Raw genomic sequence first — 25,926 nt, 5'->3', positions numbered from 1 at the left:
TATGTATAAAAATGTTTATAACAGCTTTTCCATAATAGCAAAAAATTGGAAAGAACTCACATATTCATCACACTAAGAAGAGTTATGTAATTTTAAGGGTCAACATTACCGAGTAGCCAAGCCAAAGTTCAAGTCCAGGTTTGTCTAATACCTAAGACCACACTCTCAACCAGTTGAAAGAAATTACTTTTGGCAGCAATTTCAAGCTACTCTCATAGTCCCAAATAGTAGACACCATCTCTCCCTTGCTTGTAGGAGAGTTTTGAAAAGTGTGAAAAGTCCTGAGAGAAAGCTACTTACTGCCAATGTCCAGGGAAAAGATGGCAGAAGGGAAGAACCAGAAAAGAGATTTCTATTATAGAAAAAGGAGAATGCAATAACAATCAAACATGAGAGTGAGGTAGTGGGGGCAATAGAACAAGTGTGAATATAGAAGTAGGTACTGATTGAGGACTAGATCAAGAACACTGAATTGAAGGTGAGTGTCCAAGAAGCAGTTGAATAAAGAAATATGCAGCTCAGGAGAGAAATCAGACTGATAAAAAAAAACTTCAATCATCAGCATATTTGCATATCAGATTTCCTGAATGTCTCTAGTATAGTATAATTTATGTATTCTTCTGACAATTAATATTAGCTCACAGGGAGGACTCCATGGACACCTGAAATTAATTTTGAAGCCATTAAAGCAGATAAAAAGTTAGAATAAAAAATCTTATGGAGAAGGTATCACTTCCCCTGTTATGTATCTGAGTTATCACATTTTAAAAAGCCACACATATTGCTCTTTAAGGTAAATAGACAAAGTGTTTTCAGGCTGCTATCTTGCTACTGGGGAAAAATTTTTAAAGGTATTATAGCCAAAGATGTAAGAGGCAGAAAGACGCAGCTTGGTATTCTCACCAGTCATAGTATTCACAGTGGTTAATTTTTACTTCAAAAGGCAGTTTCCCGTATTTTATTTCAATATCAAAATAGAGTCGACCCTTCAACAACTTGGGTGTAAACTTTGGGGGTCCACATGCATGTGGATTTTTTCAATAGAAATACAGTCAGCACTCAGCCTCCTGGGTTTCACATCAGTGGATTCAACCACCACAGATGGAAAATACTGTCTTTCTCAATCCCTGGATGGCGAGAGCTGGCTGTATGCCGTTCCTATGCCATTTTATGTAAGAGGCTTAAGCATCCACACAGGGGCTGCGGTATCGGTGAGTGGTGCTGAAACCAATCCCCTGTGGATACTGAAGGACAACTATAGTTACGTTTTTGGGGAGTCAAAAGTTCCATTCAGATTTCTATTGCAAAGGGCTAGGAAGCACTAGAGCAGGAATTTAAATTTGGATTTATCTCACCCAAAACCTCACCTCTTTCCACTCTGTAGGAACTTTCTCAGCATGTCACATCTACCAGATATCAAGTGCCTGAGAATATTACATTTCATTTCTCTAATAAAGACTAGGATGATATTTCTTTATCGCTACAATTCAGGTCTCTCAATCCGACTTAATATGCATCTACCACCTGAGTTAAAAATCTACCCAAGAAACCATGCGAAGGGTTTGCAGTAATAATGCTCCATCTCAAATAAAACGAAATGTGTGCTTCTTTAATTTAATGAATATATCATGATGATATATATTTTTGCTAATTTTACATATATCTACTCCACAGCACATTTGACTAGAATAAGAACAAGGCATTTGACCAAGCTGTTAGATCCTGAGGTCAGGGACCATGTCTTATTTCTCTCTATATCCCCAAGGCCAATACATGATAGATGTCCAATACCTGGTTGATAATGAAAGATAGAAGCCAATAACTATTCATTTATGAAAGTAATATTTTAAGGTACAGACTCCATGCTTAATAAAAACCCAAAAGGTTTTGGTCTACAGGTAAACTTCCTACCTCTCGATCCTTGAGTTTCATGGCGAGCACCAACTGATGCCTGTGGTTAGTGAGAGCCTCCCGGTAATTTCCTTTGGAGAAGAATGCAGAGCCTAGATTCCCATGAGCTCGGCATTCTCCTGTCTGGTCACCTGATTGGGTTTAAAAAAATATAAAACTTATTTTAGCTATAGCATTATTTTAATATATAATGGCCATCTTAATTTAAGAGCCACAGACCTACCTACTAGCTAAGATTTCACTTGCCTTCTTTTAGAAAGTATTTTCTTCTATAAGACTCTTTGTAGGAGGTTATGGTCCTAGAATTTACATCTCTGGCTAACAACTATTATTGTTGTCATACAACTGTAGTCAGGAAGGTAAGTGTCCTAGAAATGAGAGGTTAAAGACCTTGACACAAACCAGCTGCTGTTTGAGTCACTTCACTGCTCTGCTAATGATTTTTGGTTCTGAACAACCATCAGCTTGTTGGTTCAGTCATTTGACTCCAAACCTACTATAACATATTGCTTTTTACAAGTATGCTAATGGTAGAGTCACCATAGCCCTGCTTTTACTGCAATCCTGCAAGTCCTTGAATAATCACAATAACAATAATCGTAATCATAAGCCACACTTATTTTACAAATGAGGAAATGTCAGCACAGAGAGCTTAGGCGACTTGCTGAAGGTCAACCTGCTAGTAAGTAGCAAAGCCAGGATTCTAAACAAAGCTGTGTGGCCCCATAGTCCACACTCTTAACCACTGCACTGTTTTGTCTCCACCAATGAAATGATGACACATTCTAATGTAGACAAAAATTAAAATTAAGATGAAAGATTCACCCACCAGTACTACCATTTGGGATATTGTATCTGTGGACCCAAATCTCTGAGGAGAGCAATGAATATGTTAATTCACTATCTCTTGGCCTTTTGGAACCTTGGTACCTATTATACGAAAAGCCCTAAAGACCCTAAAATGGAGAATGTTCTAGAGACACATTCACTTTTTATTGCACGTGTTACTCCCATTTATGCCAGGTTAATCAGCGTATTCCTTTCTGTACTGAAGTAAAGGGGAGAAGCATAACTCTACCTAAGGTCTTGGCCACATCCAAGTCCTGCTGCATGTATCCAGTGCTCTTCTCTGTGTTTCCAAGAGACCAGTAAGCGCTGCTCAGGGCAGAGAAAACAGAACCTCTCAGCTTGAGGCTGCAGGTGCCAATCTTCAGAGCAGCTTCTAAGACAACCACAGAGGCCCCGTGATGGCCAGCTGTCAGGAGTTCCTGCCCAACCACAGACACGACCACAAAGGGACTCTTGTCCAGTTTCATTTTTTGAAGCTGCTGATAAGTGGGCTCGAGGGAGTCTGAAGAAAAACAAAAGAAAATTAGAAAATGTAGAAGAATACACAAAACAATATTGTCTAATATGCTCTAGAAAAAATGTTTATCATACCTCTTTATGGCCTATTTCAAGTACAAAGTCTTTGCAATGACAAAACAGATGGAGAGCAAGGGATAAATTTCAGACATTTTAGAAGGAAAAAATATTATAGAATTTGAGAAGAAAATGTATTTAATGTGCACAATACCTTATTCCAATGGGATGATACAAAGGACTGTCTCCTATGGATCACCTTCAAGGTAACTAACATTTTTATAGACTTCAATCTGTCCAAGGTTCTATAAAACATTCTAGAGCTTTCCAAGTTATCATTATAACAGTCCCCTAGCATATATGACTAAAAAGGACTCAACTTTCCTAAAAACTCTGGTGAACCCACTACCAATTATTCTTGGATACAACACTGAAATATAGTACTGAACTACAAGCCCAGAAGAATGGGAGAAACAATCCTGGAATGAATCCCCAGAACAGGGGTCCAAAGAGAGAACAACAGCTATTGGTAAGGTAAGAAGTAAGTGAAATATTATAAGGGTAAAATACTCCCCCCAGAAAAATAAAATTTAGAGGTAAGGTTCAAATATTCACCTAATTTTAATTTTTACCTTTATTAAGCTAATTCCTAAAAGAGGAGATTAAGTTAAAATCATTGGGCTTGTCACAAAAAGACAAATATTGTATGATTCCCCTTATTTAAGATAACTAGAGTAGTCAGGTTCAGGGAGATAGAAAACAGCCCAGTATTTGCCAGGAGCTGTGGGGAGAGCAGAATGGGAAGTTAGAGTTGAATAAGTTCAGAGAGTCAATTTGGGAAGATGAAAAAGTTCTGGAGATGGATAGTTATGATGGTTGCACAACACAGTAAATGGACTTAATGCCACTGAATTTCATAACTAAAAGTTGTTAAAATGGTCAATTTTATGCTACATATATTTTACAACAAGTAAAAAAACTTTGGTTCATACTAAAAAGCACAATTTAACCCTCCTCAAAAAAAAAAATCAAAATAAAAACTGATATGTTTCCCACTTTGTCTAAGTCACTTTACGTTTTACTCTGTGTATTTATTTATTATATTCTACTTCGTTCAGAAATTATTCAAAGGCTTTCTATAGAAGTGAGGTGAAAAACATAGAAGTCCAAGTGACAGGGAGACTCTAAGCCCCGACAACCCTTCCTAACGGTGGCCAGGACACTGGGCTCCAAGCTTCCCAGAGGATGAAGCAAAAGGTAAATGATCACTTTAAAATTTCCCAGACCTTTCAGATAAAAATACACCAACGCTCAGAAGAAACACAGCTCTTCCTGAAACTGAGGCCTCAGGGGAAGTGACAAGGACCACGAGCACTGTGCAGTGCTCACACTCATAGCACTGTGCCTGCCATGGAGACAAGAACAGGATCATTACTGCTGCTACTTCTGTTCCTCGGTGAGAAGAAGGGCAGCACGCTGCGGAGGAAAGGGAATGTAAAAGGTGTCTGCCTTTACATTCTCGGGTTTGAATCTCAAAACAACAGTAGGAGGGAGATGTTATCATTTCCCTTTTACAGATAAGGACTGAGGTGTAGAGGAAGTAAGCAACCTTGCTCAGTCAATGGAATAGCAAATGGCATTGCGGAAATGAGACGCCAATCCTTTTTGGGGAAAAGTCTTTATTTTTTACATAATATTTCAGAAAGAGGCCTCCTGTAAAAAGTAACTGCCTCCTAAAAGGAGGTTGGCCAATTAGGCAAATAAAAGGTGAGCCCCAATTTGACCCCAAGATAAAAGCTTATACATTCAACAGCCATTTGCCACCAGCACTTCATAAAATCAGCTTCCCTGGACCCTCTGGAGCTGGGGAAACACCGTGACAGTGATAGCCCATAAATGTAATAGTCTTTAGATTACCGAATTAACAGGAGGAGAGAAAATACACACAAGAGAACCCTTGGCAAGAAGCAGCCCTGGCATCTTTAAAAGAACAAATAAAGGTAAACTAAATCTCACTTTGTAATTATATTATTAAATCCATGGTTGGCAGTAGTTCTATGCTACACCATTTACAAAATACAATGAAGTGAAATTGCTGGAAGACTATCTAAAAAGGAGAAATGGAAAACAGTAACAGGGTAACTTGAGAAGTCATGACAAAGAGTATCATTTTATATTTACACTTATTTTTATATTTTCACTAATGATTTAAAGAAAATACATTATATATGATGTAAATGTAACCACAGGAGAAGTTGAACTGATATCTGGTATCTGGTTAGTGAGCATAAGTGAAACCATAAAAATAAAGAAAAACAGACTGAATTCAGTTAGCAATATTGGCAGCAACAATATAAAAACGTCAAGTAAATTTCAATGTGGATAAATATAACATTTATTTGAAAACAAGGGTATATTAATATAGTTTGGCCCTACCTTTTTAAAAAAAATGAAATCTTGAAACTTCTAAAAAAAAGGCCAAACCACAGGAATGCTACTATCACGGGAGCTTTGCTTGCTTACACAAGCACCTGGACTAGGGAGCTTTCTGTGTTGCATTTAAGAATTACAAAATGGAAGCAATTGACACAATAGATCGGACCTATATATAAAGTGACCCAACTGCACTGCTATGCAACAATGGCAGAAACTTAGAAAGCTGCAGGAGGCTAAACTAAAGTGGGTAAAAAAAAAAAAAAAAAAAGGGCAGCAAATAATGATAGAATTCGTGAATTACAACCATATGACAAAAAGAGAGGTAAGTCATTAAGATGTGAAATGATGCATAGAACAACACTGTGAAAAGCAACAGTATCCCTATAAAACGTTGATAAGAAAGCCCACCTGGAGTAGATACAGTGATAACGGCAATGCTAAAAATAAATGAGATAAATTAAACTGCCTCAAGGAAAAAGAAGAAAATGCTGAAGCGCTCCAGGCACCTGTAAGCTGCAGCTTGCTCCAGGGTCAGCCTCGGGTCACTCAGTGTACACGGGGAAAGAACATGGCGCCGAAAACCCTAAGGGTGACAACAGCACTAGCTGTTCCTCACTGTGCAGGGAGATTTCCTTACATTTATCTAAACAAATTGCTTCAAAGGCAAAACAGTAAGTATGATTCTGCTGATCTCAACATGTTCACTCCAATATTCTAAGGCAGCAACAGAAATGCTTCAAAGTAAAAAAGTGGTATCTTCATCAACTAAATAAAAATGTTCCATGTAAATTACTTGTGGAGGGGTGAAGGGAGAGAATGAGAAACTATTAGAGAAATGGAAAGGGGAGACAAATAGATTTTTTTTTTTTTTTGGTCCATACCTACCCCACCCCCACCCCTAAGCCCTGGAGCTCTGAAGCGCATCTGCTCTGAGTCAGAGTTTATTAACAGCGGGTCCCCCAGTGGGAGAAGCCATTAGGTTCCTGCAGCAAAGACTCGGCTTTGCATGGGGTTATAAAATCGCACGAAGAAAGGTTTCCTTACCACGTTTTTCCTAAAACATGAAATCTTTGACTTGCAGAAAAATATTTTTTATAGCTATGAATTGCCCAAAGACCATATAAGTAACATTTAGTTCATCAAATTTTTACTTAGCGTATATTTTAAACCAAATACTGTATTAGCCAGTATATTAAAACAATCTAATGCTGCAAACATTTTCAAAACTATAAAAAGGGTGTAATGAAACTGCCATCAACATGTTTAGGTTCACTCAAAAACATCCCTTTTCAGAGACAAAATATAGAGTTCTGCTTGACATAATCTAATTAATATGAAACAATACTAGCTTTCCACTCTATGCCATCAATATACCTTAGTGTCTCCATCATCTGCAAAGATGACAATTGGTGTACACTTTCAGCCCAATCTTCCTAAGAGCTCATTCCTCAAAAATCAATGTTCCTCAAAGTGAAGCCAATCTGTTCTGGGCCTTAGAACTTCTCTGTCCTTCACTATGTTCAATCCATTGTTTTTTTCAGAATACCAATTGGCACAAAGTAGAATTAACAGGAAAAAAAACACATTTAAACTAGTGTCTGTCAAGTTTCTCTTTTTCTCTCTTTCTTTTAAAAAACAAAACAAAACATTTGCATTGATTTCAGAGAGGGAGAGAGAGATAGAAACATCAATGATGAGAACCACTGATTGGCTATCTCCTGCACACCCCCTACTGGGGATCTAGCCCGAAACCCAGATATGTGCCCTGACCTGAATTGAACCGTGACCTCCTGGTTCATAGGTCAACGCTTCACCACTGAGCAACACCAGCCAGGCTCTCTCTCTTTTTTTAACTCAACATATCTTATAATGCTCCTCTGAAAAATGTTACACACAGCCCACAGTTAGATCCATAATATTAGAATGTCTACTTAATGTCTTCGCTTATTTGAATATTTCTAGATGGCATATTGGTCCAAATAAACAAATCAATTTACTACTAGAGGTATTATAACTTAGAGGTACAGAATCTTATAACTACAAAAACATGAGGAATCTTCAGATAACTCTGAAATACAGAGATGTCGATTCATTTACCCATGGTCATATAGTTAGTTAATGCAAAATTCGAAAATGTAATCTAGGTCCACAAACTTCTAGGCCAGTAGCCTTACACCATCCTATTCTGGTTCATTGTCTGCTACTGGCAGTGATTCTTGATCTCCTTTGTCTACAATATATAATCTCTTCTAGGGCTACTAAAATAGAAATTTACTTCTTGGAAATGAGCACAAAAATTTGAGAAAAAGCCAAATTTAACCAAGTTCTAAGAGCAAATTGTTACTATCTAAAAATGCTATTTTATTTCTTCTTCATGCTCTGAAATTTCTTTCCAGTAGGTAGATCTAGAGAAATAGGAAAAATCTGCCCTATTACTTATTTCCTAGAACTAAATTAAGGTTTAACTACAACACTGTGAGAGAATAATGGGAACTATCACTGACTTTAGACAAATGAACAAGCTGGCCATTGCTTTCAACAGTATATAAAAATCATAGTGTAACTTTTCTTTTTAATAAAGATAGTATCTTAATTTTAAAAATAAAAAATATACGATCTTAGCAAATTGATAACCTATCAATTCTCAATACCGGAATCTAAACTTTTTGAAGGCTAGAAATGTTCTACTTTAAATTAGTGCCAGACCAAATACTTTTATCATACTTACCTCTCATGGGAGATTTCATGGCAGCTTCTACCATCCCCACCAGAAGCTGGAGACTCTTGGGGTCCTGAGCCAGTCCAGATGCAAACGCTGCCAGGGCATCGGCATGACGTCCGAGGTACTGGAGGGCAACACCCTGTCGGAAGTATGCCTGAAAATGAAGAAAATATAATGCATGTTTGCTTATACATCATGCTCCACCAGGGCTGCTGCTGATTCTTTAGTAGAACAACAGATCAGTAGAACTATGATTGAGATGGTCTTAATTCAAAGACCTAGTAAATAGTTTGTAATCAAATCTGATCTCTTCCAATAACGTAAAATGTAAGCATACTTCTCTCAGATAAATTATAATTTATTCTTTTCAATTCTAGAACACATAAATTTTATCATATCCTTTGGCATTTATTCACATATTGCTTTTATTGTTTTTGATTATTTGAAAAATATTTCTTATCCCACCTTTAATAGCATAAGTTCCTGAAGGACAGGATTTTGGAGATTTCTTTATATCTCACCAAAGTAGGTGGTACAGTGCAAGACAAATGAGAGACACTCAAATTCCACTTATGGTATATTTTCTCCATTTATGTAATGAATGGGAAAAATAAATATGTGATTATTATTAAGGCAATCTTAATAGTGAGTAACATAACATGGTCATATCAAATGTAGTATTTCAGACATAATATTTAAAAGCTGTTATCTAAAATATATGTGCTTTGGTTAGAAACAAAATCAGATTGTTTTTGTATGCTTTAATTGGATTAGTTTTAAAGCTAGTATCATCAGTTGTTGATTGTAGAACATCCCTCCTTCTAGTAATTGAAGAAAGGGCCAAGAAGTTAATAAAATATTTGAAGTTCAGAATAGTCTTAAGGAAGTGAAGTTTGTTTTCAAGCACACAGAGTAAAAATAAGTAAATGAACAAAGCGTTACTAGTATTTAACCAGCAAAGGACCTTGTACCTGATTAAATAACACATAAAAATGACATATTAATTCATTCACTGTTTATGAACATCTGCTTCTAAAATATTTAGCCTCCTATGTAACTTCAACATTCTTACAATACCACATGCTTATAACACAATTTTGACTTTTCAGTCCAATATACTTTGAGTTGTCACAAATTGTATTCATGGGATCTAAATGAAGTTTCAAGTAACTTCTAAAGCTACTACTCACTAAACACATAATTTTATAATTTTATATGTACACGTACACACACAGAGATTGAGTGTGAGCACATTTAATGTTTACAAAACGTATTTCTTTACCTTATCTTATTTCATTTTTACAACTACCCTTTGAGATAATTTAAGATAGGCAATACTATTCAGTGTTTCTATTAAGAAACAACCCATAAACAGAATGAATACTCATAGATTATTACAGGCTATTCAGATTTCTATTTCAGTTTAAACTATCAGCAGCTGTTAAAACTCAGACCCCAGTGAGACACTAACCTATAAATGTGCTTCCATTACTAATTCATAAGATCACTTCTTTTCACTGGACTCAGCCACTGTTTCAACCTTTAATGTGTTTTATAGACATTTTTCACTGTCCTTTTCATTTCACATTTTAGGTGATTTCGAAAATCTGAGAGGCAATATATGCAACATTACAACTAAAAATAACTACAGTTTACATAGTTTTAGAAATACTATATTAAAGCCAAATTAAAAGAATTTAAATTTATTTATATAATATATACATGCCAATTACCTGTACACTATAATTATAATTTATGGAAAGAGACAAAAGATGTTTTTAGTTACTGATATTTTTTAAAAATGTATGTGGCAATCATTTGACAATATATGTAAGTCAAATCATTATATTGTATAACTTAAATCTATTCAATGCTGTATGTCAGTGGTATCTCAATAAAACTAAAAATAAACAATAATCTTAATAGCAATGGATTTTGATAATTTCTTACATATTTAGAGCAAAATTTTATCATTCATTACTTCACTGAGAGAATTGATTTTCCTGCCTGCCAACAGAAATCATTGAAAAATGTGATATATCTACTTTTTAGTTGGGCAAAGTTGTGTTAAAGGCCAGTCGTGATATCAAGTTCACACAGCAGTTAAAGAACAGTGTGCACATTTGGTTCCTTAAGACACTCAATAATTACATGAAAAAGGTATGACTGGGCCATGTCACCCACAATCCTGGCTTCCTTTCTTTGGGGGAGGATTTTGAAAAGAGGTATAGAAGGCTTTCAAAGGTCTCCCTTAGTCCTCCCTCATTCCCTTCCACAATCGCTAACCCAACTTCACACAATTTTTCTCAGTCACAAGCTTAGTTTATACCCCTGCCAAGACAGCATAATAAGTCAAGCTCTGACAAACCCCTGCTCCTAACTCAGAGTGGGGCTCTCCCAACTGTGCTCCATGCACTATTCACTGCATGTACAAACAGCTGAATAGAAATCAGTTTTTGATACTTTTGTGAGAGGTACGCCACTATCAAGTTCAAGTGGATGATAATATGACCTAGATTGTGGGTTCATGTAATAGAATAAAAAGAATTCATTCAGCACAGTGCCTGACAAAAGTATTCAATAAAATTAGCTATTTTGATTATTAGTTAAATAAGAAAAGAATCTTACTAAGAACACATAATTACAAACTAACAGAATGTAAGGAATCCAACAAGTATTTTACTATGCAATATATTATTCAATTCCTATCATGGCTTCATTTGCTCCTCTCCTGGCTCCATAAAAGACTACTGGCAACTGGGAAACTCATTGCCGTAAGGCTCCCAGACAAAAATCTGAGCTACCCAACAAGAAGAAACTGGCACTCAGGTCTTGGGAGATGCAGCAGCCACCCACAGGGTCCTCTGTCAGCCTCTTCCAAAGCCAAAGGGAAAATGTGCTGAGATTCACAGCTGCTTCAAGAAAACGGATGTAACCTGCTATCGCCTATCTGCCTCACCCCTATTGATTCCTGCTACTAATTTCTCTCTTCCTCAGAATCAGAGGTCTCACAGGAAGCTGCTTCATCTGGGAAAGGGGACATTTTTGATCACTTCGGATTGAGCAGAGGCAATATATGTGCATCATGCTGAAGGAAGCAATATTAAACACTCGGTGCCCAGCCAACCTCAGAAAATCTATTCCCCTGCCTAAGCGCCCCTCCCCCGACACATACACCACATTCTGGTCACTGGTTACCTCGCAGATGGAGGAGGAAGGGCAACATGAATTGACTATAAGAGCACCTGTGCCCTGAGAACAACGGTTTTGACCTGAAGCTTTGGCCAAGAAGAGAAATGTATAGGGAGCTAGTTAACATACTGGACTAAAGGTAGATTTTTCAAGTGTTGCACAGTCATTCATTTATTTTTTGTTGTTCCCTACAAAGAACCCTCAGTGATTATTCCACACATGCTACTAAACTATCACCTCACAAATACAACTGCGTTACAAGAATAAGTTCATTCCTTCCTTCAATTAATATTCCCTAAAAATCTACAGCACCAGGCACTATAAAACAGAGGACGCAGACTCTCAATGTGCTCACAATCTAGAAGGGAAGAATATAAACAGCTATAAATGTCTTGACTGCTACCTGTAGAGCTGCTTACTAGTGAGATTTTGTAATACTTAAGCAGTAATAAAAATGTAACAAATGACTGAAGTATTTATGCCCTGTTGTTAAAACTGCTAGTATTTGTTCTTTATTAAGTGGCCATTCTTCTCACCTCAGAGAGTTTGCCATAGATTAAATGTTTGTGTCCTTCCAAAATTAGTATGTTGAAACCTAATCCTCCATGTAATGGTATTTAGGGCTTTAGGGGGGATTAGGTGATGAGAGTGGAGCCCTCTGAATGGGATCAGTACTCTTATAAAAGAGACCCCAGAAAGCCCTCTCTCTCCTTCCACTATGTAAGGACACAGCAAGAAGATAGCTATCTATTAACCAGGAAAATAGCCATCTATTCACCTCACCAGACACCAAATATGCCATCAACTTAATCTGGGACTTCTCAGTTTTCAGAACTGTGAGAAATAAATGTTTGTCATTTAAGCCACCCAGCCTATGATATTTTGTTGCAGCATTCCTAAAATTCTAAGACAGGGTTAAAGTAAAAACACTCAGAGACTAAACATGTGAAAGAGGAAGCTCTTCACTCTTCAAGAACCACTGGAAACAATGAAGGACCTGTAAGTCTTTATTTACAACACTCCATTCCTGGTTCACAATTCTAACACATCACTCAACCTAAAATCCTACTCTTACCTGGCTCAAGTAACTTATGAGGTAAACCACTACCATAGGTATGCACATATATTTATAGCAAATGTAATATATAATAACATTTAAATTAAGAGTATTCATTTACATGTACAACTCATAGTCTATTACTTAATCCAAGCATTTACAAATATTGTGCCTTCGATTTAATCTATACTTTCAAATTTTATATTTTAATGTTCCCAACCTGTCTTTCACTGTTAGAATTTCAACTTTTTTTTACATCTTCTGAAGAATAAACATCTATAACTATAACACAGTGATATACCTGCGAGCCAATCACATCACCTGCTACCACATCATCTTTTTAAATAATGTTTATAAATTAAAAACTACTTTACTGAATTTCCCTTATTTAATTTAAAAATGCCAAATGGGGACAATAGAAATGCTGATACTAGTTTTTAAAAAGCAGCAGCATTAATCTATAATTTAACACAACTGGGTCAAAAATGAAAATGATTATAGGATGTCAAAAGCACAAAACCTTTGATATACACAGAACAACTAACTAGACTCCAGTCATGATAGAAAAGAATAAAATGAGAGAATATATAAAGAAAATGATTCGCAAAAGAAAAGGCACAATTTGAGATTTTAGTTTTAGTTCTCTAGTAATTAACACCCCGACTCACTGAACATGTCAATATTTTCTTTAATATTTTCATATATCTGACTTTCATATACTTTATAAGGAATGCATTCATTGCATAGGAAAATAAAGGACAGTTGGTAGTGCTTAAAACAGATATCTAACATGTGAGTACATATATACATATTACCTCTATAAAATTTATTAGATATTACAAATTATACATTAGATCACATAAAAATGTGAAGTGAATCCTGTGCTTTAAAAAATGTGGCATAATGGCCCAATCTGGTTTGGCTCAGTGGATAGAGCGTCAGCCTGCGGACTAAAAGGTACTGAATTCGATTCCGATCAAGGGCACATGCCTGGGTTGCAAGTTCAGCCCCAAATGGGGGGCAAACAGGAGGCAGTCAATCAATGATTCCCTCTCATCATTGATGTTTCTATCTCTCCCTCTCCCTTCCTCTCTGAAATCAATAAAAATGTCTATAACAATAAAAGGGTAATATGCAAATCGACCAAACGGCCATCCGGACGTCCTTCTGGATTGAGAGATTGCGCGATCGAGGCAGCCGCTGCGGGTGCGAAGGCCTACTCTTGCACAAATTCCGTGCATCTGGCCTCTTGTATATATACAGAAAGAAGAAAAAAAATGTGACTAATGCCCCAAGCAGGTGGCTCAGTTGGTGGAAGCGTCATCCATACACCAAAAATGTTGCCTGTTCGATTCCCAGTCAGGGCACGTACCTCAGTTGCAGGTTCAATCCCTGGTCAGGGTGTGTACAGGAGGCAACCATTCAATGTTTCTCTCTCACATGGATGTTTCTTTCCCTCCCTCCCTGCCTCTCTTTCTCAAATTCATTTTTAAAATATCTTTGAGTGAGGGTTAAAAATATATATATGACATAAAAATGAAGGCATATAACCCATGCCCTCAATAAATGTTTACCATCTTGCATCAAATAGTCACCTGTATATTTTGTTATGTGTTTCATTTAGAACAAGGGAGAAATTAATAGCACTTTCCGCAACGATGGAACTGTTCTCTGATAATGGTAACTGTTAGCCAGCCATATGTGGACACTGAGCACTTGAAATGTGGACAGTGTGACTAAGAAACTACATTTTAAATTTCATTTTAAATACTTTAAATGTGGCTAATAGTCACTGGATTAGACAATGCAGTTCTAGAGTTTGGTCTTTCTCTAACAAACCTCCAAAGACAAATCTAAATTGGAAAGTGAAAGGAGAATACACTAAACAAGTGAAATAACTATTACAAAAGCTCTGAACTGAGGCTGACTTCCTCTCAAGGCAGATGTGGTGAAAGAGAAAGGACTCATTAGGCTGACACTGAAATGCTATCCCAGTAACATTTCAGTTGTGCGCCTTTGGACAAGGAACTTGACTTCACCACACTTCATGTTCTATTTTCACTTACACAGAGGATGACTCTGATGACCTCAATAGTTGCAAATGACATCACATATTAAATATAAAACAGAGTAGGTATTTTTTTAAAAATTGAACAGAAGTGAATTTCTCATTGTTACTGTCAGTTTGGCATTTACTATTTAATCAGATGGCTCATCCACTTCACCAGTCTGCACACTGAAATCACCTTTGGTAAACTGGGTGAGGGGCTGACAAAAATTAAGCCCAAAACAAAAAGTAATAATCATAATGATCACCTTGAGTCATTAGGGAAATAGTTAAAACTTAGGTTTGGCATCTTCTGTTCCAAAAGCCTATAAAGTAGGTAATATGTTTGAGGGCAATTTTAAAATAAAAATTAAAAAATGGCCCAGCGATTCCACTTCTGGGGAATTATCTGAAGAAACGCAAAGCACTTCAAAAAATACATATGCACCCCTATGTTCACTGCAGTGTTATTTGCAATAACCAAGCTATGGAGCAACCCAAGTGCCTATCAAAAGACAAGTAGATAAAAAAGCTGTGGTACATATATACAATAAAATATAACTCGGTCATAAAAAAGAATGAAATCTTACGATTTATAACAGCATGGATGAATGTAGAAGGTATTATGCTAAGTAAAATAAGTCAGTAAGAGAAAGACAAATACCATATGATTTCACTCATATGTGACTCTAAAAAACAATATAAATGAACAAACAAAACAGAAACACACTCAGAGATAAAGAAAACAGACTGATGGCTACCAGAGGGGACGAGAGTTGAGGGACTGGGCACAACAGGTGAAAGGATTAAGAAGTACAAATTGGCAGTTACAAACAGTCATGAGACTATAGAGTACAGCACAGGGAATATAGGTAATAATATTGTAACAACTATGTGTGGTTGTCAGCAGAAATATTGGGGGGAACACTTTGTAAAGTATATGGTTGTCTAATCAGTATGTTGTATGCCTGAAACATACAAAATAATACTGAATGTACTAGTAAGCTGTAATTGAAAATAATAAAAATTTTATTTTAAATTGCTTTTTAAAATAGTCACACTTTTGGCAGTTGCTTGTGTAGGCTTCACTTATCTAGTAAATTCATTGTTTGGGAAAAACATCATATGCAGATTAAATAAGGTTCTTTGGCCTACGTGGAAAAGAAGACCAAAAATGTATTTGTCGAAACATAAAACAGTCCTTCCTCTCAGAGTTTTTCCTAAAAGACTTATTATTAGAATTACTACAAGATGTTCTGATACCCAAGCCTGATACCTATCTTAGAATCAAGAAGAACCCCGTCCTACAATATCCACCCTGCACTGCACGGTATCATAAGTCTTAGTGCATATATGTAGGTGTTTTATTCTCCAAAACCTTTCCTAGCTATCATTTGTTGAACTACTCTCTGTGCTCAACACTGTGGTAGGCGCTTTCCACAGTTTATCATTAACCCTCACAACATTCTGCGAGAAGTTCTTATGACAACTACTGCAAAAAAAAGAGGCGATTACAATACCTGCCCCAAATCATACAGCTACAAAGAGAGACAAACCTGCTGCCAAACTCTTTCCACTATTCCACATTATCTCTTTGATTAAAAAAATTAATGGTATGCAATTAACCTCTAAATCAAGCCTTTTGTCTGGGAATTCTTGTACTTGTAAAATTCAACCTATGGAGGCAGAAATGAAGGAAAATCAGAAATGACACAGAAAATTTATGAACGTGAATATTTAATCTCTATTCCATTAGCAACCGTTGATTGTAGAACAATTTTTAATGAATTGGATGGAAAGAAAATTCATTTCATTAACCTTTCATAAAAATGTATTATTATTGAACCAAACAGGCCACTGTACTTGCAACTCAGTCGATGTTAATTAGATTACAGGTTTGAGGCTTTAAATCAAAGACAAACAAAAGGAGCCATCAGCAAGCTCCTCAGACAAAGCTTGCTTGTTTGCTGGCCAAAATGAATTTTTACCTGCAATACAATTTACTATGCTTCTTTTCTTTTGTGACATTTTCAAGTGAATTTTCTCTCTCTTCTATTTGCTGACACTTTACATTAAAAATAAAAATAAAACCTTAAGAATCAGCAAAGAACACATTCTTCATGTGTTTTACCTGCTCAGCTGGGAGTAATCATTCCTATCTCTCCAGAAAAGTATACTTCTATTTTTACTAGTCTGTCTTATTGTGTGCTGAAAGCACATGCAAGAGATTGGAGGCTATTTTAGAAAACACCATTATTTAGTTTGCAAGCCAGAGTCAGAGACCCAAATGGCCTCAACATAATGTTCTAACCAAATCTGCAGCTGTGAATTGCTTCTCTCCCTAGTGCTGCTTTTGGTACATTTGATATCAATTTCTAAAAGAAATCTGCTCTCAATCCTGAGTGTTTCATATCACATCAGCTATTTCTTTTCCCAAAATTAGTTTTCAGTGAATTGTATCAAAAGTGTTAAGATAACATATTTTTAAAAGAAATTACAAATCTGATAAGAAGATAAAGAAAAGATGAAATGACAACCAAGAGTTAAATAACTAAGCAGTATCATTTCCTAGCCCTGGAGGGATTCCCAATGGTAAAGTATATGTCAGATTATAAAATGTGTGTACCATAATCTGGAGTTTCTCTTCTAAGCTTTCAAAATAAACAATGAAAGAAGTTTATGAAGTCTCCAAAAGCAATGGTTCTGAACTTCCTAGATCTTATTCTATGGATATGGCATAGGAGGTGTATAAAGTTGTGCCAAGAAGAAAACCAAGGGAATTTCCTGAATATTCTCCAAGAATCATCTGGCTTCAGCATGAGTTCGGTGCACCTGCCCTACCAATCCTCCCTTTGCACACATAGCCTGATCCTGGGGAATATGGTAAGACCAGAAGCAAAATAGAAAAAAATAAGAATGAGCAGAAAGAATGGTGGATTCAGAAAAACACTGAAGTCAACAACATGGAAATTAAAGGATCCTGAATTCTCACCAACTACTGGCAAAAACACTTGGCATCTTACCTCCCATAATGTAGATATACCCAAACTATGTCAGATTAATGGGAACCTCTAAAAGCAGTCTATCAGGATTATTACCGTAAGTGCTATCCTAGTATATTGGGATATGGAAATTCTACATAAGGCTTTCTTGAGCAGATGAAATTTCAACATTAGTGATTCACTCCTTGATCTTTCTTAGCTTCTGATCTATCAACTCTTGCTTTTCTCATCCAATTATAATTTAAATAGGGGTCTGTGAAGGGCAAAGCCATACAGTAACATAACGCGGGGAGCAGGCCTAAGCCAGCAGTCGGACATCCCTCTGGTATAGTCAATAATATTCTAATAACTATGTATGGTGTTGAGATATATCAGGAAGATCACTTAGGAAGTTATGTAATGTCTAATCACTGGAGTATACACCTGAAACTAATATTATAATGTATGACGACTGTAAATGAAAATAAAAATAATTTTAAAATGAAAAAAAAATCAAAGCTCTTTTCACCTACATCACATTGCCTCCCCACTTCCAAAGAGTTCCCTTTCTCAATAAGGTAAATAAACAGATTTTTTAAAAATAACTAAATCACAAAAACATAATAAAAAGTAAGTGCAATTGATATATGTGCTGTTTCTCTGCCTGTGTACATCCGGGGATCTTATGTACTTCTAAATAGTCACATCATATTGCTGACACATGTTCAGTAATTACATTATCATCCTCATAACACTTCTATAGCCCCTTGATGCCAAGGCTTTCTCTCAATCATGAGCTAATCTAGCTTTCCCCTACGAGACATGAAAAGAAAATGACTTTTATCTTATAGATGGGAAAACTAAGGTAAACAGAGGTTAAAGTTCACAAGGTCTGCCTCTGAGTCCATTATAGTTGTAGTAAACAGACAGTTCTGTTTTTTGTACATGCTATTTACAGAGACTTTAATCCTGAAGGGTCTATGCCAGGGATTCAGGTTTCCCATTTTCTTTCTTTGTTTCTGTTTTCTTAAGTAGTTATTTATGTGGCTGTCCTCCTAACTAAATGGATCAATCTGGGCATAAACCATTTTCTCATTTTCTCTGCTCATAGGAAGGAATGGCTTATTTCAGCACCGCAGATAGCATCTTGAGGTCTCAAGAGGATGACAAATTGAAACAGTCTCTTTCTTGCCTAACATTTCTTACCCAAGAGTCAAGTGATGATGTTAAGGAACAAATCTCTCTTCTCCTGACAATTTGCACTTATTTTCTTAATAGCCCTGCTAAGATTCAATGAGTTTCAGTTTGCTTAGAGCCTACTTAGTGCCTGTCAACAGGCGCAGGAGCTTTCATTCATCAGTGTAATAGTCCTATCGGTGATGCATTCTTATGAAATGATGGCAGCAATTCCAAAAAGGGAACGGCGGAGATAGGGCAGATGAATTTCCTTTCAAAAAAGCCATGAGAATAGCATAGCAGTTCCTCCATACCTAGGAACTTAATAAATTATTTTGATTAAGAAATGGTCAGAGATTTTTACTTGGGTATAATATCAATGTACTAAAAAAATTACCTATTCACGGGGATTATCTATATTTTACAAAAAATCATTTGAAAACAAGCACAACCACCAAATACAAATGCAAAGTTCTATCAATAAATCTAGGTCTTGGTAATCAGGCATGAAGAGTGACGTTCACAGACAACTGGTGCCTCAGTCTAAATGGGACAACTGGCTAAACAGTCCCAGATTAATGCTCTTCTTTGACTTATTGGGGTCTCTTACACCATAAAAGCTGCTATGCTATTTGAGAGGTACTTTTTGTGCAAGAGTGACATGATTCCACACCCTCTTCCAAAGATCACAAATTGGAAACATTGTTCCCTTCATCATTTAAAACTCTCTTTCTATAAAACTTTTATACTTTTAGTCTGACTTTAAATTGAAACATTTTCTAGTATTATTTGTTGAAAAGTTTTAAACTACAGAATCAAAATTATTTCATATTTTTAATTAAATTCATCTTTGGCATTTTTTCTGTAAAGGTTTCACCTTTTATCAAGAATGTGTTACCAGCCCTCACTGGTTTGGCTTGGCGGATAGAGCGTCAGCCTGTGAACTGAAGAGCACATCCCTGGGTTGCAGGCTCGATCCCCAGTGTGGGGCATGCAGGTGGCAGGCAATCGATGATTCTCTCTCATCATTGATGTTTCTATCTCTCTTTCCCTCTCCCTTCCTCTGAAATCAATAACAATATGTATTTTTTTAAAAGAATGTGTTGTCAAAAGGAGTATACAGATGTTGTATTACAAAAGTATATACCCAAAATTTATATAATGTTACCCCAATAAATTTAATTTTTAAAATATGTTTACTACCTACTACATATAAAAGTATTCAGTACCACAGGGATATATAAGAAGAAATAATTAATATCAAATTTCAGAAAGTATGTATGTAATCAACCTGGGGAGATATATATAAAAGCTGCCCACTCAATAATTTAGGAATTGTTTCAAGACAACATATAAGTAAGCACACGTAAGGAATATGGGTCTTCCTCAACTAACACAGGAATTGTTTTCTACAAGTTCGTTTTCAAGTCAGTTGTTAAGAATGCTTAAGCATTTTTTCCATAAAAAGAAATTATGCTGTAAAGGGTGGTAATATTATCCACCCAGTTCACAATGACCTAGTCATACATAATGTCACTGGTTTGCAGGACTAGCAATATTACAGAAAGGAGAAGAAATGGAACTGATACGTCCGTTAGCACATGACAAGCACTTTTACGTAAGTAATGTTATTCAGTCTTAATCCGACAAGGTGGATTACTATATCTTCCTTTAAAGACAGGGATGCTGAGGCTGCTAAAGATTAAATAACTTGTCCAAGGTAACAGCTTGTAAGTGACAGAATAGAGATTCAAATCCAGAACCATCAGGCGCTGAAGCCAGGTCTCCACACCCATAGCGCGCAGCTTCCCTTTAAAACAGTCTTCATAAGGGAGCACAAATGAACAAAATTAATAGAAAATGAGTTCTTCAAAGGCAGGGATCTTTTTTTTTTTATTTATATCCATACACTAGAGCTGACCCTGGATATATCATCTATGCATCCATAAATATTTATTAGAAAAAAGAGAAAAAATATTTATTAACTAAAAAAATTCCACACCACTAGCATACCTTCTCTCATTCTGCTTTTCCTAAATTATCAATCCTAGCCGCTTTCAAATACATTCCTTGAACAGAGTGTCTTTCAAAAATCCCAGTTTTCTCCTGAGACACTTTCCTGTCCTTAGACACTGAAATCCATAGAGCCTAAATCCATATTGACATTTTTTATGTGGCTCAGCATGCTCCCTAGCTAGGACAGATATGAATTTAACCCACAAAGCTTTTCCCATAATGCTCTTGGATCCGAGTTTGAAAAAGATGCACTGCCCCATGGGGAGAAATTATCCAAACTAATATCAATGAAGTGGATTTATCCTGTCCAGAGAGAATGCAAATGAACTTGGTTGCATCAACTTTCTGAAACCACTTCTAAAGTAAATTAAGAAACCCATTTCACGTTGTTTGAAAGGAATGTTGGCTGACACTTGCAAATGAGTCTTCTACAGAGAAGTAGCTCTAATTCTGCAGCTTATCATTTCAAATGGTTTTGGAGATGAATATTCAGATCCCACGTCAATTTTTAATGTAATGGATAAAATCCCAAAAGCTTAAAAACTAGGTTCCACTTCATAATCTGTCATTTTTTTCTACCTTCTTTCAGGATATATTAATTTTTTAATAAGTTATTTTAACTAGGTCCTAAAATGCATATTTAACCACAAATTCAAAAATGATGCATAAAGCCTCTAATTTAATTGATATCTTATGTAAAGAATCCTTGTTAATTATAAAATTGTGACCATAATTAAATAAAAGTAATGAAAATATAGGTTCTGAAATTATTACATTAAAAGTCTTCGAAAAAAAGACAAATCATTTTCTTAAGTTCCCAGGTGAGTACTTTTAATGTCCTATAGCAACCATGTTGATTATTTTCAAAATTATCCTGAATATTATTAATGGCAAATGTTAAACTACCAAATATTCTGCAATATTGATAAGTACTCTCTGAAGACATGGATCAGCAATTGCTGTGCATACATTTTGTGAAACAAGAGAACCAGCTGTATTTTCAAGAAAGAACAATATTTTCATTCCCTTCGGCACAATTGGCTCAGAGCAATGAAAGAGAAATACTTGTTTTTAAAATATATTTTATATCCACATTTAAATGCCTAATTAATCCTAATAATTAAATGCAACCACTAACAACTTTCTTTGCAAGATCTCTTTTTCATTTTCACAAACTCTGGAATTTAATGGAAATCATTGTGTCATTATGGCCACAGTAATAAATGCCTATTGGTCAATAAGCTCTGAACCTTAACAAGCAGTTAACTAATTCAGTTGGAAATAAGACCAATAGTTCTAATGGCCTCTAATTTCACTGCAAGAGACCAGCCTTATGAACTATAGCTGGTTTTCATGAGCTCTTCCTACAGCAAAGAACAGCAATTTAAATGTAAAAGACATGCATTTGAAATTCAAGTGCTTACACTGATTTTGCCAGGAAGATCATGGGTCAGAATAGGTCCTTCCTAAAGAAATATTTAAGTGCCATAGGCAGAGCCAAGGCAAACAAAAATAATAGGCTTTTAAATTATCAACGCTCAATTTAGTCTATTTGAAAATCATTCAAATTTTCTTTTACTAATTTCAAACAATCTGAATTTTTTTTTTTAAGTGGACAAAAGTAACAACTGTAAAAACACCTTGCAATAAATACAAAAAGGGAGGCTTAGAAAGTTGATCTCTTCCTGCTGTCTCATTCATGCATACTCCCCTGAGAGTGAAGGCTCTAGATTTCAACATAAATAGATATAACTTGGTATACAGCTATCAGTATACTTGAAATCAAGATAGTCTGGAGACATCAGTATCCACGCAAAACCTGATCCTTTCAGCTGTTTGTCTCACATTTCAACAGCAGAGATAGCATTTCAAGCGATGAGGTAAGAATGCCCCTTTGCCCTAGGATGCTAGGGATGACTTCTATATGAAGATGAACTACGTTATGCTCTTTGTTCTGCTAATATTCAATTCTGACCTATTTTGTGCCTCTATCCACACTTCTGTAAAAGCTACACCTCTTAAATTACATAGTTGAGCTCCTTATTCCGAATGACATTTAATTTAAAAAGCATTTACATGCCAAAGTTAAAAATCCTTATACTTCTTCATCACTTACTTTGTCACTTATGGTAAAAAAAGTTTAAGTTCTCTGGCATAATCTTGTACCAAACTTTAGACAAACCTGAAGAAAATAAATTATTTTCCAACCTTAGTTCAATCATCACATTTTCTGCAAAGCCTAAGTTGAATCTTCCTGATAGCATACTAATTAAGACAGTAATAATATATGGTAGTGAACTAGAACACTGGACAGAAACCTTGGGCTAAAACTAGACTTAATACTGACAACCTTGTGAATTTCAATTACTTTTCCTCTCTGGGCCTCAACCGCATCATTTCTAAAGGGAGAGTTAGGGTTAAGTAATCTCTTAAGGTTCTTTATTACTGTAACATTCTAAAATCCTATGCTATGAAATTCTATCTTCTTTCATTATTTATAGAGTGGCTAACTGCTGAGGCATCCCAAACTTCTCCGTAGTACATTCACTATCGTTGGGAGCCTTGTGAGTACTACTCTTGGTTTCATTTCAATGTCTCCTTTCCAAACATCTTTTTCCTAAAAAGAAAACCTAACAAGGGTTTTGGATAAGAAATCTGCCACCACTGTCCCCACAAAGCAGGGCAAGCTTTTCCTTTTAAAAAAAAACACTTGCTATTGCCCTAACTGGTTTGGCTCAGTGGATAGAGCATCGGCCTATGGACTGAAGGGTCCCAGGTTCGATTCCAGTCAAGGGCATGTACCTTGGTTGTGGGCACATCCCCTGTGGGGATTGTGCAGGAGGCAGCTGATCAATGTGTCTCTCTCATCGATGTTTCTGACTATCCCCTCCCTTCCTCTCTGTAAAAAATTAATAAAATATATTTGAAAAAAACAAAACAAAACACTTGCTACTGGCAAAAAGGGTGTGAGCCAGTCTATTTCTTTCTATGTGTTAATGAACCACCTATTGCCAAATGGAACTCTCCTTAATTCCAGACCAGCAAACACCATTTTCTGATGAGGTAAAATGACAAAGTACTAATTAGAAGGAACCTAATCTGAAGTCACAATTGGCATTAATTGGAAGTTACTACAGTGATTATTAACAAGTCACATTATCATTAGACCAAAGAAAATGTCAAAATTGATTTATGCATTCAGGAGTCTCTAATAAACAGGGTCTACATTCAAGGTCTTCTATAAAATGACCAGAGTAAAGAAAATAACACTTTACAGGTTAATGAATGCTGTGAAAATATCACATTTTTTATTGCTCAGATGCCTTTTTCCAGCATTAAATATACCCTGAAATACTGAATTAATGACTGAAAAGATGACTATTAAGAGAAAATATTTTATTTTAAAATATCTAAAAAATACATGTAGCATCTTCTAGAAGCCTAAAATAATCCCTTATGACTAAGGACCTGAGGATCTTAAGATGCATCTATATCTAAGGTCAACTGGCTTATTAAGATGAACTGAAGATAAATGCAAACAAGCCCAGCAGCATGGCTCAGTGGTTGAGCGTCCACCTATGAACCAGGAGGTCACGATCTGACTCCCCGTCAGGGCACATGCCTGGGTTGTGAGCTCCATCTCCAGTAGGAGGTGTGCAGGAGGCAGCTGATCAATGATTCTCTCTTATCATGGATGTTTCTATCCTTCTCTCCTTCTCCTATGCTCTCTGAAATCAATATGTATATTACATTTTTTTAAAGAAAAAGAACTGTGGGCAACTGGAGACTACTACATTAAAACAATAGAGGAAAAGCTGCTCAATTTATTGCAAAGTCATAATAACACGGGTAAATTTCATGTTTCTTTTGGAATTTGTCAGACTTCCTAATTCTTAATGTTTTTTGCAATTTTGAACTAGCTCAGCTTAATGTTAGCAGATTTTGGCATGTATTTGTACTCCGAACACACTTAAAACCTCTGTAATAGCCCTGACTGGTTTGGCTCAGTGGATAGAGCATCAGGTCATGGACTGAAAGGTCCCGGGTTTGATTCCAGTCAAGGGCATGTACCTTGGTTGCAGGCTCAATCCCCAGTAGGGGGCAAGCAGGAGGCAGCTGATCAATGTTTCTCTCTCATCGATGTTTCTAACTCTATCTCTCTCCCTTCCTCTCTGTAAAATCAATAAAAATATATTTTAAAAAAATATTTTTAAAACCCTCTGTAATAAATAGTAATCTATCTTTTGTTTATGTGTGTTAAAATTCCCAATTACTGCATATGGTCTGGATTAGAGAGCTATGTTCTCAGAACATAATGAACATGTTAATCTTATGTTGAAATAAAAAGGTAATATTACTTCAAAATTATTTTATGGTTAAGTTGCAACTTGGACTCTTAAGTTCTTTATGCTAATACATTATTAATCAAACTAGAGGCCCAGCGCATGATTAAATCGTGTGGGTAGGGTCCCTAGGCCTAGCCTCCTGCGATCAGGGCCATATTCTGCCCATTCACCAGACCCCAGGTCGAAGGCCGCCTCCGCCCCTGGGATCACCAGCTCATCCCCGGCTGCTTGGGGGCTCAGGCCTGTGGGAAAGCGGGTGCCCTAGTGGAACACGCTACCTGCTCGGGCCGTTCATGCAGGCGCCGCTGCCACTGCCTCTACTGCTGGGGCTTGAGGCACTGATGGAGGCCGCGGGGTGCACCAGCCAGCTACCCGCCCCAGTATGAGTGGCCCCCAGCGGGCAGCGCGTTCCATCAGCAGCCAGCCCGGTGCACGCGCAAGGAGGTGAAGTTGCCAGTGCCCGCTTGGCAGCTTGGCAGTTCCTGCATTGAGCGTCTTCCTCCTGGTGGTCAGTGCACGTCACAGCTACCGGTCAGACAGGTGGATGGTCGCTTAGGCTTTTATATATATAGATATGATATAGATATGTAAAATAGCTATAGATTTTTCTAATACAGTGGGGCCTTGACTTACGAGTGTCTCGACTAACGAGTTTTTCGAGATATGAGCCGTCTATCGGC

At 36.5% G+C, this 25,926-nt stretch overlaps 1 protein-coding gene across 1 annotated transcript in view; it reads right to left on the bottom strand.

The window, feature by feature from the left end:
* Nucleotides 1-25,926, bottom strand: part of TTC28 (tetratricopeptide repeat domain 28) — a 379,564-nt gene that overhangs the window by 195,999 nt on the left and 157,639 nt on the right. The window contains exons 3-5 of the mRNA XM_036353570.1: nt 8,438-8,585; nt 2,990-3,262; nt 1,912-2,042 (exon numbers count right to left, since the gene is read on the bottom strand). Of these exons, the coding sequence (XP_036209463.1) occupies nt 1,912-2,042; nt 2,990-3,262; nt 8,438-8,585 (552 nt within the window). The remainder of the gene's footprint in view (nt 1-1,911; nt 2,043-2,989; nt 3,263-8,437; nt 8,586-25,926) is intronic.

Source organism: Myotis myotis, unplaced genomic scaffold, assembly GCF_014108235.1.
Source record: "Myotis myotis isolate mMyoMyo1 unplaced genomic scaffold, mMyoMyo1.p scaffold_m19_p_20, whole genome shotgun sequence".
NCBI classification, from domain to species: domain Eukaryota; kingdom Metazoa; phylum Chordata; class Mammalia; order Chiroptera; family Vespertilionidae; genus Myotis; species Myotis myotis.
Note: the sequence above shows the minus strand (reverse complement) of the source record. Positions and strands in the feature narration are given on the sequence as shown.